The following is a 20,440-nucleotide window of genomic DNA, read 5'->3' as shown; positions in this document are numbered from 1 at the left end:
GTTTTCTGTGGCATGACATTTTAGCTTTGATGGCTGTATACTAAAAATGAAAGAATAATATAAATGAATTAATAATTGTGGATATTTGACCATTTTCCAAATGCAGCACCGCCAAAAGCCAAAACACCCAGAGAAAATAAGCGCGTACAATGAAAACGTAAAACAAACACAGGCAGATCAGAGGGTCCCGTCAGGTTGGTCCAGCTTTTTTTCTTTGAGTGAAGTGCGCATGGCCAGTAACAGATCTCTTAGGTTTCAAACGTCCATCCCATTTTGCCACATTCGCACTATGATCATGGCGAATGTCAATCACAAAGTACCCACAGCGGACACTTGTTTGAGGGCGGCGGTGGGAATAAAATTTACGGCAGCCGTTGGCTACAAGCGCCTAATGGAATAACATTCCGCATGAAGAGCGATCGCCCTCATCCACGTCAGCAGCAGAGATCAGTGATTCCAGCTGTGCTTATACATACTTAAGACATATTTTTATTGTGCTCTCAGAATTCATCTCATTCATTGTAATAAGTTAAATGGGGTGTTGCCAGATTATAAGCCCCTTTTTCCTTCATGCAATTAATTTTAATGTTTATGGTGGTTTCTTGGAACATTTCCAAGCAACTGCAGTAGATGCATCTCTTATCAAAGTTTGCCAGGCCCAGTGGCAACCGTGGTATTAGACACACGGCTAGCAACACCAAAGAAGCCATTACAGGTGCCTCTAAATATTCTCAAGAACTGAGTAAACCTATCTATAGAAACAAGGGGAAATGTTTCAATGAGCGTGTCTTCATCAGAGTGATGAAAGAAAATTATCTTAGAATCTCTGAAAAATTGAATTTTCCGAGACACGCCATCTGCAGAACCAAAGAGATTAAACTATAATTACCCTGAGCTGTCCTATACACTTCGGAAAATGATCAGGGAATACCAATCGAAATGTAGGCTCCAAATTGCCTATTACGTTTTTCATCCACAATTTTTCCTTTGAAAATTGTTTACATTTATAGCCAATTTGTCAAAAATGCGGGGCTGGGGACATAGTGAGCCTGGCATACAGGTCGCTCATGAGCTGTATGCCAGTGTCTGCTTGATTAGCACATGTAATATGATGGAGGTTGTTGGTGGTGATGGTTCCATGATTTAATTGTGAAAACTTCCCGATTACCCCCTCATTTACTGACTTCAAAGACACATTACTCCTGGACCGCAGTTCATGTTGAAAGGAAACCAGTTGGTAGATCTCAAATTTACAGAAGGTGAAAAAGGTCATCTTTTCAGCCAAGAGGCTTGTAAACTTCGCCTTTTGTGATATGTCTGTACTTGTTGAGCGTAAAGTTCCCCAATTCTCCCCTGTCTGTCATTGTGCATTGTGCGGCATGGAGTAAGCTACAATTTTCGTGGGCGTTATGCACAGTAATAAAATCCTGCTATTTCCGGGTCACCAAACTTTTTTTAGAGAAAGGCATAAAAATCTGACAAAGTTTAAAAATGAAAGGTGATACTGCATTTGGTAGGAGATGGTAAACCCATTGGAACTTTGATCCATGTGATGCTCACTTTGTAGTTTTGGTGGTGAAGACAACATTTGAGAAATACTACTGCAAAACTTCCAGCGAATTGTTGCACACTGCCAAATGGGAGCATTTTCACCCTTGACCTTTTGTCCAAAGTTTGTACTATTTATTGCATTCAAATGCTTCGAACACTCACAACAAAGACCCATTTGCAAGGCGCACGTTGCACCCGTAGGCTAGGGTTGGGCCAGTAAATATGTACAGTCACGCAGCCTATCGTGCACACCTGAAGTTCAAAATCAGGACACCTGTATATGAGTGCGACCAAGCGTGGCTCGTCCCAACTACGGAAGGACTGAAGGGCCACAACCAATGATGCAAATATTGCGTGAGGGCAGTGCATCGTATTCGTATGTATCAATGAGTGCAACTTAATCTTGTTTTCTCTCTCCGTTCAGTCATACCAAGGGAATTTAGGGCCTTCTTATTTTCTATGCTATGAATTAACATATTTATGAACCAAACATTGACATTATTCAAGAGGAAACCTCGATATGTTCCAGCCATTTTTGTAGGAATGCTCGAATGCAATGCTTAAAGGACTGCGTTGAGTCGTGAGAGTGGGCCCATATTAGGCAAGCACGCACGCTTACAAATTTTTTTTTTGACAAGATTTAACTTCTGCCCTTTAAGGTGTGTTTTAACTCGTAAGTGCTCATCAGACTTCCGTCCAAAGTGCACACACATCCCCTGGTAGAACCACGGGAGGTAACCATTTTCCCGGTAATGGAAGCTCCTTCGATGGGAACTGCACTTCGCTGGTTCACGAACGATTGTGAAATGCGTGGGTTATGGTTGCGTTGCTACAATTGAGTCCGCCCTTGATTAAACACGCCCTACCCTACCACTTCTTACTGACGAGGCATATGCTTCTGCTTAAGGTGGTACCTCTGTTTTCTCGATGGTGGATTTACCTCGTTTATTTCCCTTGGTGAGATTCTTGTTGCGGTGGCTATTTTAGGCCCCCGTATCAACTTTGGCATAAAGTGGTGTGATTGTGCTAGTAGAGTTTACATGCATTCAATATTTATTGTTAAACATTAGTTTGCAAGTTTCTTACACTTTTCCTTGGCTAATTTAAAGAAAACGACGTAGCTAAGATTTACCTGTCTGTTCAGAGGCGGTGGCCGTGACTATGCGTTAGATTACAGTTTAGAAGATATATGACGGGCATTGGTAGATTCGACAAAACAGTACTGCAAACACATAGATGCTTGGAATTTTACCACGGTTAACTGTTGATTTCCGCGTTCATGGAGGCCTTGCCATGGCGGATTGGGCTCTCTTTTTTCTGGCCATATTGCTCGGTCATTGCAGCGTATCAGGCAAGTTATCACCATTCTAACTTACAAAATATATCTAATTTTCGGACGAGGATTGTAGGTTAGTCATGATCAACACTTGTAATTTCGTTATCAATCCCAGTAATATTAACTGGTGTGTATTAATTTTCACTACTGCAGCAAAGACTGGCTTTGACATTTCATTGTCAAACTGAGAATTTGGCTGAATGATTCTTTGATGGCTTGTGATTTCATTGAGCTTAATATTATCTTGTGAAGAGCTTTGCCACAGAAAAAATCGTCAACTACAACCAAAGATTAAGCGTGCAAAATATTATGTTGTCTCTCGGGAACATGTGGTGCTGGCAGACCTTCAGCTCTTGAAAAGCAAATTTTGTAGTTTGTCACAGGAGAAAATCTACCATGTAGAGGTCAAGACTTATAGTCTAGCTCACTGTCCAAATGTTGAACTGTTTTTATGATGCTTTTATTTAAAAGTGATAGGGTCAATTCCTATCAATTCACCCTAACAGGGAGTAGGGAATTAAAGGAAACTACTGCTGGACTGTTAGAATTCTTAATTAGTCACACAACTATGAGTAGATCAAATGAGTTTGACAAACAAAAGGCTCTTTGTCCCGAGGTCATTCAATTATGTTTTCTTCTCTTTATGCAAACTTTGTCTTTCTATCAAAATTGCACGTCACGATGAAGTAGTAGGCACGTGTCCGACTGGCATGTATGGTCAAGACTGCCTCAGCCACTGTCACTGTGCGAACAACGCTGCCTGTGTCAGAGATAGCGGCTACTGCAGCGGATCTAATGGAGCCTGTGCTGATGGATACCATTCAGACATGAACGCAAACAACTGCCAAACAGGTATAACTTACTTTCACCTGGCGCTCGAGGCATATGCTTGCCCCTTTGCTGTGTCACGTTCTGATGGTGTTACATGCTGGACCAATTTATCAAAATGTCGCAGTTCTGTGCAACAAGGTCTGGTGTAAATCTGTTTTCCCCCCAAATGATTCTCGTGTACCACAACACTGAGTCCAAAACCATGACAAATTTTTAACCAAAAGTGAAATTACGAGAAATTGGTCGGAACTTCATAATTGTTGATTAAATAGTGCAACTGTCAAATAGATGGTAACTTTTGTTAGGCTAAACTAGCAAGCAGTATATACGGGAATCTAACGATTCAATCGTGGTACGCTTTGTTCCTTCAAAGGAATCGTTGAACTCCAGATGTTGACCATGCCCAACCTGAACCAGAACAGTACATTCAGCTGCGCCGCCACATCGGGAGATGTTCTTCAAGCAAACCTGCTTGTCCTCGCTGCTGGCGATCCATCAACATCATTCACACGAACAGACTCTGTGACTGAAGGGAAGGTGCTGAATAACACTTTCTCTGCATCTGGACTTAATGAAGATCAGTACGTCTATTGCTACCTCCTTCATAATGGAAGCCTGTGGACGTATGTTATGTCTCTTTTTGGTAAGCGTATTGTTAAGAATATTTGCAGTGATAAATTACGTCTTTTTTCAGCTTGGTTGAAACAGTTACCAAAACCATATTCATTATGTAGCCTACACTCCCATCTCAACGAAAATACTATATCGTACCATTTAGTGAGTTACTGAAGTAGTTAGCTTTAAATTAACCTATTATGAGGCCACGTTTGTTTGAAAACTTGTTATTGTCAACAGTTCAGCCGTACCTAAGTCAGCCTCCAGCAGTCCTTGCTGGTCTAGCGTCTGTGACTGTTACCTGGCATCCATGGGGATCATACACGACTGACTCTGGGGATGGGCCAGTCGTCAAATACGTTGTGTACTTCAAGCGAGCTTCTGTAGAATGGACTGTCGGTGGCGAGGTGCAAGTGATAGGCAATACCCAGCCTGCAAATAGCTTTGTAGTCCAACCACTGGTAACGAGTACTCAATACCAGTTTAGCGTGTCAGCAGTGAGAGATGGTCGAGGAGGTGAAGGGCCAAGGAGTCCTGCATCAGACTGGATATATCCTCTTGCAACACTTCCTTCCACGACTAAAGGCCCAGTTACCGAGTCTTCAACAGCAGTGCCTTCGCCATCGATGACTGGGGGACCCGTGCCAACCAGTACAGAGCAAGGTAGTGGCTAAAAGAGGACCATACATTTTGAATGACCATGAAGAAAATTCTGTGACACGTGTAGGTGCTTCCGTTTAAAACCATTGCAGTGGGATCATTTTTCTCGAGGATATCGAGTTCGTTACCCACTCTGTTGTTCTTGTATCCAGAATCTGACAGTAAGCCCTTCGGCTTCGCCACGATGTTTTCGGGGGAGCACTCTTTCCATGGGGTGGATTTCTGGGGGCAAAGCACTCGTCAGCTTCAAACTGATTAACCGATAACAGTGGGAAGAGAGTCAATGTATTATATATAACTTTACATATAAGGCAGTATACGGTAATTTATACAGTAACTGTTGGTTGTTATCCTCTCGGTCTCCTTAAATTTCTTTCGCTTGCCTTACCCAAGTGAAACCAATGGCAAAACTGTCACAAATCTGTTTTATTCTTACATCTGTATGCCTATGTATTACTGTGTTTTTATTTAATTCAGTTACTTCAAAATTCAGATAATGTGTTCTATAGGACGGATCGGAGGACTTTCTTTGGCGACCTCATGTGTCGGATTCCAGCAGTGTGCTAGTGCGAAACTCATATCGGGTGAAAGTAGGTCAAACTCTGTTTAGTACCTCGTGCTTATCTTTCCATGCATGTTCACAATAGATTAATCTTTTATGTTCGAAAACCTTCCTGTTCAGCTCCATGTCCTGTTGGTAGTTACGGACTTTACTGTCTAAATGATTGTCACTGTGCTAACAACTCCGCCTGCGTTAGAGATAGCGGCTACTGCAGTGGATCTAATGGAATCTGTCACTTGGGGTTCACGTCCGATATGAATATGAACAACTGCCAGACAGGTCGGGCTCTAAACAGTTTTGCGAGTTCTCTCTATTCATCCGTTTCTAACACAAGCTTTTCAATCTTAAAAAATTGACAGTGTTAAAAATCTGGAAAACCTTTGTTAAAAGTACTTAAAATCTATAGAAATAATTGTTTCTACACCTTGTAGTTATTTGAAGAACTCTCGCTCTCTCCCCCTTTAATAGTTAGAAGTATAGGTACTCAGAGCAGAGTTGAGAACAACTTTACGCCACAGGATGGAGTGGTAGAGACAACGTTTTGGTACCAAAAAGTGTGCGAAAGTTATTGGTGTTTGGCAGTCTTAGAATTTAGTCATTCAATTGCAACAGAAATTTTCAACCAGCAATGCGACGATGTGTCTTTTGGTTTCAACAGGCATCATAGAGTTTAAAATGCTGAAAATGCCGAATCAAGGCCAGGATGTAAATTTCAGCTGTGCTGCTACGTCTGGGGATGTTCTGTTGGCAAGATCACTTTTCCTATATGTGGCATCCAGTAGGTTGGCGGTCTTACAATCAGCGACTTCAACTGAAGGCAGTGTGCTGAACAACACATTCTCTGTACCTGGACTAAGCGACGGTCTGCTGATCGGCTGTTATCTTACTCATAATAGTAGAAGTGTATCAGTAATGCTGAGTGTGTCCTTCTTTGGTAAGTACGTGAACCTTTTGTATAACTTCATTTTGTGAAATTGCTCTCAGAAATATGTTCAGCAGAATTGCTAAAAATTAATGACACCCTGTAGATAAAAGTACCACTCCACAACTGTGCTTGATGTTGATTGATATTGTTTATGACCAAACTACAACGCCGTCAGTGTTTCCTCTGTAGTTCAACCACACCTCGGCCAGCCTCCTTCAGTCAATGCTGGTCCAGCGTCGGTGAGCGTAAGTTGGCAAGCATGGGGATCACACATATCCAATTCTGGAGATGGACCAATTATTAAATACGTTGTCTACTACAATCATGCCAACGCATCTGTTGAATGGACTGTTGGTGGCGAAGTGCAAGTAAGAGACCAATCTCAGGTTGCCTATAGCTTAGTAGTTCAACCACTGGTAACAGGTACTCAATACCAGTTTAGCGTATCAGCTGTGAGAGATGGACGAGGTGGTGAAGGATCAACGAGTCCTGCATCAGCCTGGATATATCCCCTAGCAACACTCCCTTCAACTACAGAAAATCCTACTGTCATGGAATCTTGGACTACAATGTTCACACAATCAATGGCCACCTTGCGAGCATCAACTAGCCCAGAACCCGGTACGGTCGTGTTTCCTTTGATAGGAGATGCAAGCTATAATTACACATTTAGTTTGGAATATTGTGAGGGGAGCTAGAATTGATAACATTATCAGATTTACGGACAACTTTTACACAGTGTTCAAAGTACGTGCTTCTTGACTTATAGGCGTGGGTGTTGCAAGATTTTTTGGGGGGAGGGGCAAAAAACTTTTTTCCGCAGGGAAAGATTTTTTACTCATCAGCAACTAACCCATAAAGCAATACTAATTAAAAAGCTAATGACTAACAGACGATAGAAATGGTCGGTGTCGAAGTTTTTCAAGTAACTAAGTGATTTCCATCCCCTTCTTCCCTTATCCTTTTAAAAAATTTCTTTCTCAATTTTTGTCTCTTTTTAATTTTTTTCGGGGGGTATACAAGATACAGTTTGCTCCTTTTCCATGTTTTCTCATTCATATTTCTCTCATAACCTATGTTATCATTTTCCTTTTAACTGTGAACAATGCAGGTGTGCAAAATCTTGTTGTGATAGTTGTTTGCGGAGTCTTTGCTTGTATAATTTTACTAATTGTGGCTACTGCCGTTGTGTGCCTGTGCAATAAAAGACGACGGACTTCAAAGCCAGGCAGGACACAAGCTGGTGGACAGGAACTGGTAAGGCATTCATGTACGATAAAAAAAAATTAGATGTAAAAATTGCTTGTCAAGGGTTTTAGCCGGGTGGACTGCACCTTTAAAAGGACTAGTTTAGAATTTACGTAATGTTTTAATTCATAGTTTGTCAAATCTCTGAAACATCCCTTTTCTTGCCTGCCTTATTTATGTTAAAAACGGAGTGGAATCAAAGGTCACCTTAGGTACTAAGTCTCACTTGACTTTGGTCGATGACTACTTCTAAGCAAAAGTAATGGTCATGGTCAGGTGGTAATTAAGTCGAAATCATACATCGTTATTATATAGGCCATTCACCCATGAAGTAGTGAAGATCAAAACTTGCATTTCGGGGACAAAACGTGAAAAAAGCAAACAGATGAAAAAAGACGGCGTGTTACAAATTTTGGACTGGAACTACCCCCGTGTATCAGTTTCAATGTTCAGAAGTGACATGCCTCCTCCATTTCTTGCATGGAAGAAAGGGCTGCCCCGGAAAAAATCTTCGCAACTCCCATGTGTTAAGTTTGCCTTATGGCTGCTTGTAAAGATCTATTTATGGCAGTCATAAGACCTAAACCAATCATTATTGGCAGGATTGTTTCAGTACCGTTCATTACAAGACATTTTTTTCGTAACACTAAGTTTACCTTTTTGTTGCAGACAGCATACGAAAGGAGAATATCCCGGAAGGACGACGTGTGCCCATCATCGGGCTCTGCACATGTCCCTGGCGCGGGTTCATCCACAAGCTATGCAGATATTGGTCTGCCGTATTGGGCCGAAGATTGGAACATTCCATGGGGGAATATCGTGTTTGGACAGAAGGTCTTGGGTGGCGGATACTTTAGTGACGTGCTTGACGGTGCTGTGAAGAGAGAAGGCGTGTTCACAAAAGCAGCTATTAAGAAACTTGCAGGTACATTTAACTTGTGGCCTTTGAGTGACCGCTAAATGTTAAACACTATTAACATCTGAATTTGTTTATTTGTGCAATGCAATTGGATTCAGTGAAGAATTGTATCTATGACTGCTGTTGGGGGGGGTGAATTTACCTGGTGTAGCCTGAATGCTTCTTTGGAATTCTGAGGTCAATTTTGTGGACAAATTAACAAGTCACAGCGACTATACAAATTTGTTTCTCGTAAACCGCCCATTTCATTAGCGTATTTAAGTTCGCTCTGTTCTAACATATTATTGTATATAGCATTCAAAAATTTGTTCTTGCTATCAGGGGATGCCTCTACAAATGATACCGAGATATTTATGATAGAATTACGAGCTCTGTCTGGACGGTACCCTAACGTTGTCGGCATCCTTGGAGCGTGTCAACATAAAGGTACATGAGGTTATTTGGTACCATTGTGCTTTCAAACAAGTCAAAGCCAAGCGCCTTTTGTTCGTGGCTTGAAACTAATATGTAATTGGGTGACGACACTGGAAGTGCTTCTGTTTTCCACGAAATTTGTTTAACTAATTTAGCAAACATAGGAGGACATTATTAAAAAGTACCAGCATGAATCAAGCAGTAGTGGAGCCATTGCTTTTGCCATTTGTTTGTGACGCTGTTGTTGAATTGGTATAAATTCACTGTTAGTTCTTTAAAATGCCCTCGATTGCCAATATGACTTAACCCAAAAAGTGTATATACCATTTTTCTGCATACATAATCACTTGTGGAACTAATATTCACTTTTATCATTAATTCATAGGTCCATAATTATATTGTATACTTTAATTTTGCAGATAGTCTCTATGTAGCCGTGGACTATACGCCAAAGGGTGATCTCCGTTCCTATCTTAGAAAGGCAAGATCCTTGTGGAAAGACCAACCGCTGCTCTCTGAGAAGCTGATACAGTTTGCTTTGGGCGTTGCCAGAGGGATGCAACATTTTGCCGCAACGGGGGCGAGTATTAATAACCAAAGATTCGGTCCACAAAGCCACTGTTATGAAACTTTAAGTCCGTCTTCAAGATGGAACAAGAGTTAATTTAATGTAACTGTTCCCTGAAACCCTTCGTTTCGGTAGGTGATTCACAGCGATTTGTCGGCTAGAAACATCCGTCTTGCAAATAATTCGGTTCCCAATGTATCTGATCGTGGCTTGTCACAAGAAGAAGACATAAACAGTTATGTGACTAAGGTAAATAATTTCGAATGCAAGCTCAAGTTTGTTCCCTGTTGCAAGTGTTTTACTTTTTTGGCCCTCCCGTGGCACATGCTTTTTCGCAGATCTTATTCCTTCTTTGGGGGCTTCTCCGTCAATGTTGCCCAATGAAATTCTCTTTGTTTGTCGCTGTATTGACTGCTGTACAGGCTCGTGTTCCCATTCGCTGGTTGTCCCTGGAATCGTTGATGGAGAAATCGTTCACATCAAAGAGTACCGTGTAAGTTTTAGACGAATTGATTTTCGTACAGTATGCTCACTCAGCGCCACGTCTATCAGGTTTAGATTAAATCCTGTACATTACTGTTCCAAAGAACCCTCGAAGCCACTGCCATAGGCTCCCACTTTAGTCTGTTTTCCTCTCTATTTTGTCGAAACCACCTCTGTCTTGGAACTTGCTTCGATTTTGGGCCTCAACTTATCTCCTTTGATGCCTCTCCTGACAAAACTCTTTGAAAGGATTTACAGTTGAAATAATTATTTTTCATTATGAATTATTAAATTAATAAGTGACTTTCATAAATGACTGGACATTCTGGAGGTTTGAAGGAAAAGCCCATGAACCTCAGTTTGGTTTGAAATGAGTCAAGGCAATTGCACAAGAGATAGGGCTTTGGCTAGTGAATTTAATTTACTCTCAAAACTTTACCAACATGACTGAAGTTTACAACTGTATACAACTGTATTTTAATCACTAGATGGTCCTTCGGAATCGTCCTGTGGGAAATTGCGACCTTAGGTAGGCTACGATAAGTGATTTTGATAACGTTTTCTCAATTCTGTGTAGTATGCTTTCATGTGTATTGGAACAGCTAGTGTGATGGTACATGAAATCTATGGATTGCTTGAGTGTCCTAAGACACATCTTCAACATGGGTGTGGATTTATCTTTTCAAAAGTGGCATTCATTATGCGTCTGTCAAAAGAAATCACATGATTATAAACTTTATCAAGTCGATAATTAATTTTCCATCAAATGAAAATCGAAAAACATGCTCACGGGAAACGCCCATATAATCACTGCTGGCATAGTGGCAATAAGTTTCTGAAGATGGAAGATGATTCCATTTTTGACCCACAATATAAACGTTCAAAATGAGTTACTACAGGCCTGTAATCTTCCCCCATTTAGCATGCACGCAAGTTTGGAATATCAGCGGTGGTTGTTTTTAATTTTTTTCAAATACTTCCAGGGGCCACTCCCTACGCAGACATCAGATCTGAGAACCTGTTGGAAAACGGATACCGTATGCCGAAGCTGAGCAACTGCGCTGATGAACTGTAAGATGATGGATTATAAACGGAAGATAAGAGAACTGTTGCCCTGCAATATGTACTATATACATTGCTTGAGATTATTTCGTAACAGTGAATGCCGTTACTAAAAAGAGAACTGTGAGTTGCTAGTATTTCGCATTTTACCAGTTTCTTTGCCTTTTGTGGTATTAACCGCTCAACAGAAGTTCTTACGTTTAGGCATTCAGGTCACAGCAATGTATAATTTGTCAACTCGAATTCATTGCAAACATCGTTGGCGTAAGTTTGCACTGTTTGTAATTGCTTTTATCTCTAAACAATACTTGTACACCTTGGCTTATTTTCACAGTCACAACTTGATGCTCAAGTGCTGGCATATGGATCCAAGAAACCGACCTTCTTTCTTGGAACTCTCTTCAGTCCTGGCTGTAGTGAAAGATAAACGAGTTGCAGTGGTACGTAAAGGTTGTAATTTTTTGTAAATATTTTCAATTAACAGTACGCAATTCATGTCTAGGACCACTAATCTGACGAATTCAAACACAGGCAAATCGAGTATTTAGGGTCTCGTGTGTGACCTGCAATGATGCAAAGATTTATACTTAAGTTGTTTAAAACAGTGGCTTTTTATATGTAGATCAACTTAAGCGTATCGCACTGTAAAATCGGTAATAGGTGCAATGCACCATTCATATTGGAACATTTAACCATACGCAGGAAAACATGTCTTAAATCATGTTAATGTTCTCCACCTACAGAATTACATACGACCCTTGCCAACATCTGAGCAGCAGAAATACTTAATACGCCCAGAGCTGGATGTTAACTGACTTCGGTAGTCGGAATATGAGAGTGTTGGCACAGTCAGCATTGTATCCTGCGGGGCTTATGAAGACAACCTCTTCATTTCGAATTACACCTATTAGTATTTACGCAGAGGCAATCTATTTCACTTTGACATAAGATTTAGTATACCTTCTTTGTAACCGGGACGGGGGGCATGAATTTGGAAATTCACAAGTCAAGTCACAACAAAGCGGGAATGGTCAAATGGGGAAAATCGTGTATCTTTTGGTCAAACGTATGTGACTCTTGTTTGTTTTACTTTAGCTGTCATTTCCTTTTGGGTGATGCCCCAAGAAGTTTCAAGTTTGCATGTATTTTAAGTAGATCTGAATAAATTTGCTGGTTGACAGTTTAAGCTTCTGGACACCTTCTTGAAATTTAACTTGTGATGGGTGATCATGATGGGCCATGCAAAAATCATTCAAACAAAATATCAGTGTACGGTATAGGCCCTACTTATAAACAGTAAGACAGCCATACATTTTTTTCATGTTTACACAGAGAAGAGTTCAGGAGGTTTATAAGAAAAACTTATTAATTTTACACAGTTTACAAATATATCAGTGCCGGTAGGTGGTGCATATATTTCTGGTTTCTGTGGTCATAACCTTTTACAACAAATGTATATGTACACGCTAGAAATTCAAACGCAAATTATACATCTCTTCAGTCTCCTGATGACAAACTGAGCACGCAGGCCGAAACGGTGAGTGTATATACTCCAAGTTCTATTAAGAACCATACATACTCATAAGAGATATATTCCTTTGCATGGTGCTACCGCAAGCCTTTCCACCTATTGCTGTCTTTCACCATGAAAAGCCTAAAATTCCATCTGGCAAATTATGCCGTTTGTAAGCTTCACAATGAAAAAAGAATTCATTGTACTATTGTTTGGTAGTATCTGGACTTGTATGCTAACCCGAATTTTTTTTATTTTTGATGGGGTTTGTAACGCTTAAATGGTTCAGCACTTAATACAAAATTGCGTTTGCACATAGACAATTTAAGCATGTAAAAAATTTGAAAACAGAACAAAATAGAAAACACACCTGCACGAACATCCAAAATTGATGAAATGAACTTAAGTCAAAGACACTAAACCTGGCGTGCATGTTGTGTCAGTAACTCTCATTAGTTTAATGTAGGAATACTTCAAGACCATGCGCTGTTCTAGAACCATTTTATTTTGGGGGAGGGGGCTAGACAAAAGTTGGGGGCTCGAGCCCTTTAACCCCCCACCCCGAACCTAGCCTGTTCCCGACAGAAACCACCGAGTGGTTTCATTTCTTATCTGCAGTTGTACTTTCCCTTGAATATCTGCTTGCCTTTTCCATTGAAGAAAGATGTTCTAACGCACTATCTACATACATGTATATAAGTTTTTCTTACTGCTTTTGCTTGTGCAGCCAGAATGGAGTTTTAAATCTGCTATGTCATGAATTCACATATATCCAACAGGAAACCTTTTACGGATGTTTTTAGCCCTAGATGTTTTTATTGTCATTTATATCCTCAGTTTCAGTTTGCAAAGCTGAGTTTTCAAAATGCGGCTTTCTGCCTGAAATATTTATGTTCCTGCTGTGTTTTGTACATTAAGTTCATTCTCACCCACAAGATTCACACCAGGTTTTTGATTACATTGAAAGTGTTGTTCATAAAAAGGTGAAAGCAAAGTAAGGTGTGCTTAAACAGCTGTAGAGGAAAACTTGTTAGTTTGCGGGGTCGTGTTATTTGCGAGTCAAGAAAGGTTTGACGAGAGGGCGCTCGCCTGCTAGTGCAATTAGGTTCAATCAATTGTGTAAAATGACCGCAAAAGGTAAAGTTGAGATTGGTCTAGAACCTGCTTCCAGTCCATTACTGCATGGACCTCCGATGTGTTACACTGACTGGACGTAGATTTCACGCACCAGTCTAGATCAGCGGTCACGCATCAGTTAACACACGTCCAAGTTTATAATCTGAACTTGCTAAAGCGCAAATCTTTAAATATCAGTTATTTTTATTAAACAGACAAAGGAACTATTCACCATCGAATCAAGCGAATGTACTATATTAGGCCTACCCTTTAATGTGTAATAATCTCCTTCTTAAAAAATCGGAAACAAGTTGAGGAAGTTATCAACATTTCGTGCCAACGTAGGCAAGGTGTGTAGGACAGGTAGCTTCCGGGTTCGTGGACGTCTCGCCATGGAGGATTTTGGACGCTGTCATCTGATTATTCTGTCGGTAGTTTTTAGTGTCAGAGGCAAGTTATATATATGACTTAAAATTAAGATTGATTTGACTCCTACAGATTCAGGTCTCATTGTAATTTATAAAGGCATCTTTGTAATTTAGAAAGAGGCCAATCTGTATGTTTAAGGCTCATAAAATGCCTGCAGCTTTTTCTGGGTAACAATTTCACAGAATAGCCAGCATCCACCATTTGTTGCTATGAATTTCCAAGAGGCATGTGCATCACAATGTGAAATGGCTGAATTAAAAATGCCAGCAAGAGTCTCCAACTCTATTTATTTACTGTGAGCCCATGAACAAGAATTCCATCTGATGCAGGTCGTGTGAACTACGATGAGCTGAGCCGAGTCCATAGTGATAAATTACCCCCTTACTGGAAAAATGTTATCTGTAGCAAAATGAACAAAACAGGAAAATCATCAGAAAAAGTCTGGTTGAAATATATTTGCGGTTCCAGAAAATTGAACGTTTTACCAATTGTTCTAACTGCGCATAACAAAAGAATGCTGTATGTGTGCGGTATAGGATTGTGTGTGCGAGGGGGAAGCAGGAGACGGCCGCGGCTTTTGCTTTGGGTTTTTTTGGGGCGTCTTCGTTTCCCTATCTCTCGTTTTTTTAAAAAAGGAATTGGTTGGAGACAAGAAAATGAATGCACTTCATGTTTGTTTTATTTAGCCTTGTGCTTTTGGAAGCTACATGTATTTAGTTATAGATTTCAATTTAAAATGAAACGATGCAGCATTTCTGTTGAATTCGTCATTTTTGCAATTATATATGTGACATTCGTATTCAAACGGTATTTTTGCATTTCGTTTCTGCCAATTTATTTAAAAAAAAAAAACAGTGAGTCTCAACATTTGTTTGCAGATGTCGAACACAGTGTACTTTCACACATTCAGTTCAGAATTGAAGTTATTCAAATAAAAGTGCTTACGTTGAATCGTATTCCCGTTGAGTGATTGGAGGGGGAATTTCCTCTTGGCTGCTGCTTTCGTTTTCATTTCATGGGCAAACACTTTGAGAATTCATGTTGGATAAGGGAATAGTGGGGTATATATTTGTAAAACAGGAGAAATATTCACGGCAAATTTAGATGCTTATTGGACCTAAAGGGAAAATATATTACGAAGAGGTATATTTCACGTATTGGGTTGTCAAACTTCTTGTAATTTCAAACAACAAATCACTAATCAGAAATACGTTAAATCAAACAATAAATTGGGCGATTCACAAGAGTGTGCCTTCAAGAGTTTGCAACGCGTTGGCCAATGATAGTGCGAGAAATCTGTCATCCAAGTGCGCGTTTGGAAAGGATTGACAGATTTCGAGTACTGTGATTGGTCAACACGTTGCAAACTCTTGGAGATGCACTATTCTTAATCGACTATATTGTTTATTTAATCAAAATCTGGAGGCAGTAACTGCCCTTCACAGGCATTATAGATCATCAAAGAAATGTCGCATAAACTGTCACTGTCTGAATACGGCTTCAGATAATCACAATAATTTAGTTTATTTATCACATTTTATACTATTATAATTTTTATTATTTTAATTTTTATTTCATTTCTTTTATTAACATTTTACACACTTTTATTTTAATACAATCTTTCTGTCATATTATGCTAACATTGGAATGTTTCCCATTTTGTGCAATCCTTCCTTTTCATAATAGTATAAACAGAGCAAAAACAGTAGAAATAAGGTTAAAATTATATGAAAAACGTTGCACAAATTTCACAAATGCATGCCCTCACCACATGTTCCTGAAATTGGGCACCCATACACTTACCGCGGAGATGGCAGAGCGAATATGAATGCTCTGTACGTTTTTCGGAAGTGAATGGTGACCCTTCACTTTACAAGATTTTTCAATGACATGCTCATGAAATTAATTTGAATTTATATGCTTTTTGAAATATGATCTATAGCATCAATCTGTTTCGTGCTAATTTGCTACATGGAACTGTCATTAATTGGAGTTTGTGGGTTTCGAATGGGGGGCTATAATACAAGTACATTAAGAACTTATTGTGAGAAAAATTGCATTTAGCAGTTTTACTCATGAAGGCAAAATGTTTTTGTTTGTGTTACCTACTTTTTCTTTCGATACGTAATAATAAATGTGCTGCTTTTGAACCGAACAGGAGACATGGTTCACCTGACAATGGTCACACCCACACCTTATGGGGCGGGGTCTTCAGCCAGCATTAGCTGTTTTCGTAGCATGCCTGATGCTAGAGTCTCCTTGAGCTTTGGTAGACCATTCCAAATAGGTCTTCCATTCTCAACAGTGCAATATTCCACTTCCTTTCCTACTGGTAGTACGCAGTCATTGACTGGACAAGCAGTCACGTGGGATCTGACCTCCAGTAATGATGCCACTGGGCTGTTTTATTGTGAAGGTTCAACCAGAGGCTTAGCAACCAGAGTGTACAGCATCATCCACAGTATTCGCAGTAAGTACACCCATGCGTGCATCTATCTTTCGAAGCCCTACACCTGTACATTTAGAAAAGAGGTTTTACAGTGCATCTCCAATAGAGGGAGAACGGCTAATGCAAGATCGTTCTTGAAACAAAAAAAAATTAGGTCCTACATTCCTATATCCATTGTTTTCCATTCTTGATTCCTCGCTGTTCCTAATAGGAATTCTTTCCCCATTCACTTTCGGAGGAAATCATTGTCCTTGTTTTTACTTTTGTCTACGGTTGCGAGACATAAATTTATGCAGTTTTTGCAATAAAATCTTCAGCATCATTTCGATTTTCTTTAGGGAGATTTGAACCAACTGATGGGCAAGTGACAAGAACAACAATGACAGGAGATGATGTGACTCTGTCAGTCGTCAAAGTCAACTCTGATAGCTCTCCTATTTGGCGGCGCACAAGAAATGGAATTATTAATGACAGTCTAGCTAATCCAAATCAGCTTGATTTCGTCGTTTCTTCTGCTGACGTTGTCCATGGGGACTTGTATACTGCTATTGGAGGCGGTGTTACTCTCATGGACAATCATTTCAGCATGATTAGACTCATAGTCAGAGGTACGTAAAGTATATGTCATTCCACGTATTTACCTTCCACACGTGCTTTCAGATGTAGCATTGAAATGCAATTAGAAAGCACAGCAGAGCAACGGGGAATTAGTTAAGCGCACTTTGGTTTGTGTTTTACAAAGGAAGGGTTGTGGTACTGGGAACTGAATGCATAAAGCCTTTGCTGAGGCCTTTAGTTTAAGGATATAATAAACGCAATTAAGTACGGTAAAAATCATAATTTGAACTCAGCACACACGAAGTAATATGTTGTGCTGTAATTGTCTGTGTGTCTTCCAAAGTGCAAATGAATGTCAAGAGTTTAGTAGAAGTAAAGGTCCATTCTTTATAAACTGAAAAATATATACACAATTATGCTATTAAATTCACTCTAAGCGTTTGGTTGTTTAAAACCCAAAAGCATTGATATGAATGAGAACTACTTTGGTTCTGTGTTCCAGGTTGTGTTGCTGGCAGGTGGGGTCCTCCTAATTGTGAAAATGTATGCGACATGTGCTACAGTGGTGGAGCGTGTGATGATGACACAGGAGACTGCATCTGTCCACCAGGATTCAGTGGACCAAACTGCCTCACTGGTAAGCTCATTGCCTGGTCACAGGTTGGTCTGTCTGTTTTATTGTCTTGGTGTGTCACATGTGCTACAATGGAGGAGTGTGTGATGATAAGGGGACATGTGGCCTAGTGGTTAGGGTTTGTAGCTTCTGATGATAGGATTAGAGGTTGGAATTCGGCTGGTGGCAGCATGCATCCTGGGCAAGTAACTTTGTGCCTCTCTCTCCAACCAGGAGTAAATGGGTTCTGTGAGGGCAGACACAGTTATGTTTAGCCTTTTGTACCGAATGGCAGCTTCGGGCTAGTATGCTCCCCGGGGAGCTGAGATGGTTTCAGGAATGTCCATATGATGTGTGAGCCCAATGTGCAGGGATAATGATAATGGCGCTTTGAAACACTGTGGAAAGCGCAATACAAAATAACGTTTACAGATGTTGTAATTTATTACTATTATAAGAGACCAGACTGCATCTGCTCACCAGGGTGTTTTTTCTGTGTTACGTAGTAAAGTCAGGGTTTGCTGTATGTTTCATTCACATTTTTTTTGTAGCCTGCTCGAAGTGTATTACGTACATCCTAGACAACTAATTGGTTAATCTCGGCTCAACTCATTCAACAGCTTGTGGTATGCATAGATTTGGCTGGAGTTGCGAATTCCAATGTGGACCTGGTAACATCATCCAGAGTTGTACAGGGAGTCAGTTTGGTCTACCAGACCCCTACGGGAACAGCTGCATCTCAGGATACCATGGCAGGGACTGTAACATGGGTAAGGATGGCATGAAAAAGTTGAATTAACCCTGTCATCATATTGTTCAATCGAGTATACAAAAGCTTGGTAAATGTCTTTGTTCTCATTGTATGCATATAAACATTCAAGTTTATTGAACTGGTGAACAATTAATGCTCTGCGTCTGAAAATCTTTGAAATGATCGTAAACCGTGGTAATACTAGGTCCTATTTTGTCAGTGTAAATGAATGAAAATGTTCTCCCTCGTCTTTGTTCTGTCTTATGTGCATACAGCTTGCTCCAGTGGAATGTTTGGAGCTGGATGTACTCAGACCTGTCACTGTCAGTCAGGAATGTGTGATGCATACACAGGTGTGTGTACTACTCCATGTTCATCAAGGAGTTGTTCTTCGTCTGTTTGTACACGAGGCTGGTCAGGTAGTAACTGCCAAAGTGAGTGTAAAAATTGTCCTCCTTGTTCTTTGGCTTCATGGGATTTCATCTTGTGATTTCATGATTTGTTTTCTTAGCCAAATTAAACAGTGTATTGTTTTGCCTTGTAGTGGGGATACTGTCTAATAATATCCTTAGTCAGGGTTGACCAATTGTTTACTGAAATTCATTTGTTTTGCCCTTCCTTCATGTATTCAGGTTTTTAAACAATGCCATATGCCACTACAGTTTTATTTTTTCTGTGTCCTAGTTCCAGATGAATGTCCAGCTGGTTATTATGGAGAACAGTGCCTCAGCAAATGTAACTGTTTCAACGCGGCTGCCTGCGACAGGATCAGTGGTTACTGTAGTGGTGGATGTGCACCAGGATTTACCTATGTAAGGAGTAAAGATTCTTTCCAGCAATTCCAAAACGTACAAGAAAAAAATCAAAGTTTACTGTTTCTTAACTCCTTTAGAGGAAAGGGGAGCATAATCTATTCAGCCTCTGACATATTCTCCTGTATTGTCCTGTATTTCATGCAGCAAGTAGCTTTCAGGAGTTCTTTGGTGTGTCTAAAGATCTTTTTGACACCAATTCTGTGAAAATCAGACGTACTATTCTCAGCCAAACTTGGTAGTTTTTCAACTGCCTAGCTCAATGCACAAGGGCTGATGTGCGTGACCTTGAACGTCAGACGTACGAAAAAAGTTGTGGTCATAATTATTAGTGTCTTTACGGGCATAGTTTCCAAAAAGTTCAGGCACAGGACAGCCGAGTTCTCGGGCGGAAGAATTCCCCCCCCCAAAAAAAAAGACTTGCTCTGTATTAAGGGTTGGAATAATTTCAAATTTCATAGTTCTGGTTAAGCTCAAAATGTGTGTATACGCGGTATAGTGACATATTTTTCTTTACTTTTTTCTGCACATTCTCAGATCTTAAAATTGTTTTCATCATCCATTTGATTGAATGGACCCTTTTTCTGAATAGTTACCTACTTGAATAATGCATGATGTTCAGTGTACATGTCGTGTTTCTAACAGAGCTCCCTATTTTCATAGGAATGCGTTGGGCAATACACCGTAATTACTGTATTGATAAACAGGGAATGCTGCATGTAGGTGGCTTTTATATATGTGCCTTGAAGCGCATCAAGTAAAAGAAAATAACATACACTCTAAAATTTAAAAATGTAAAAAATGATGACGTTGCATTACGCCTGTTTGTCACCAGATCCATGTATACCCAGTCCTTGTCTGAATGGAGGTACATGCAGTTTTCAGGGTTCCACATTCATCTGCTCATGCCCATCTCCCTATGTTGGAATTAGATGTGAATCTGGACTTGGTTAGTATACCACATCAAGTGATGACAATCCATTGATAAAATGCTTTTGTCTTTCTCTAGTGTGGCAAGGTAAACC

The 20,440-nt window shown here is 40.1% G+C and overlaps 2 protein-coding genes across 6 annotated transcripts in view; both read left to right on the top strand.

Moving 5' to 3' along the window:
* Positions 1-2,361: 2,361 nt before the first annotated feature.
* Positions 2,362-12,532, top strand: LOC110989380 (uncharacterized). 2 transcript variants are annotated; one of them, XM_022253724.2, is made up of 17 exons: positions 2,364-2,902; positions 3,575-3,739; positions 4,092-4,361; positions 4,574-4,996; positions 5,676-5,834; positions 6,214-6,489; positions 6,670-7,101; positions 7,592-7,737; positions 8,398-8,653; positions 8,969-9,073; positions 9,481-9,641; positions 9,765-9,878; positions 10,052-10,122; positions 10,601-10,641; positions 11,096-11,183; positions 11,509-11,614; positions 11,918-12,532. In XM_022253724.2, the coding sequence occupies exons 1-17, from the start codon at positions 2,788-2,790 to the stop codon at positions 11,987-11,989; spliced, it is 3,000 nt and encodes a 999-aa protein (XP_022109416.2). In that variant the 5' UTR covers positions 2,364-2,787; the 3' UTR covers positions 11,990-12,532. The 2 variants fall into 2 exon arrangements, with proteins under 2 accessions (XP_022109425.2, XP_022109416.2); XM_022253733.2 differs by lacking the exons at positions 11,509-11,614; positions 11,918-12,532 and having other exon boundaries at positions 2,362-2,902; positions 11,035-11,127.
* A 1,386-nt stretch (positions 12,533-13,918) lies between these two features.
* The window catches only part of LOC110990781 (uncharacterized), a 40,917-nt gene continuing 34,395 nt past the window's right edge, over positions 13,919-20,440 (top strand). The window contains exons 1-5 of one of the 4 annotated variants that reach the window (XM_087143949.1): positions 13,922-14,253; positions 16,569-16,702; positions 17,020-17,289; positions 17,742-17,876; positions 18,473-18,622. In XM_087143949.1, the coding sequence (XP_087000075.1) occupies positions 17,061-17,289; positions 17,742-17,876; positions 18,473-18,622 (514 nt within the window). In that variant the 5' untranslated portion in view covers positions 13,922-14,253; positions 16,569-16,702; positions 17,020-17,060. Of the gene's footprint in view, positions 14,254-16,568; positions 16,703-17,019; positions 17,290-17,741; positions 17,877-18,472; positions 18,623-20,440 lie in introns of all 4 variants that reach the window. The other 3 variants (XM_087143950.1, XM_087143948.1, XM_087143951.1) reach the window with 3 other exon arrangements.

This window comes from Acanthaster planci, linkage group LG12, assembly GCF_054643075.1.
Source record: "Acanthaster planci isolate LZ-2023a linkage group LG12, COTS_SCS, whole genome shotgun sequence".
NCBI lineage: Eukaryota > Metazoa > Echinodermata > Asteroidea > Valvatida > Acanthasteridae > Acanthaster > Acanthaster planci.
This window is presented reverse-complemented; position numbering and strand designations above follow the sequence as displayed.

Excerpts from the sequence above, each read along its gene's own strand:
- LOC110989380 (XM_022253724.2), top strand. The coding sequence starts at position 2,788 with ATGCTTGGAATTTTACCACGGTTAACTGTTGATTTCCGCGTTCATGGA. Across the intron at positions 3,740-4,091 it reads CGCAAACAACTGCCAAACAG|GAATCGTTGAACTCCAGATG; the intron begins GTATAACTTACT and ends GTTCCTTCAAAG. Across the intron at positions 7,102-7,591 it reads ATCAACTAGCCCAGAACCCG|GTGTGCAAAATCTTGTTGTG; the intron begins GTACGGTCGTGT and ends TGAACAATGCAG.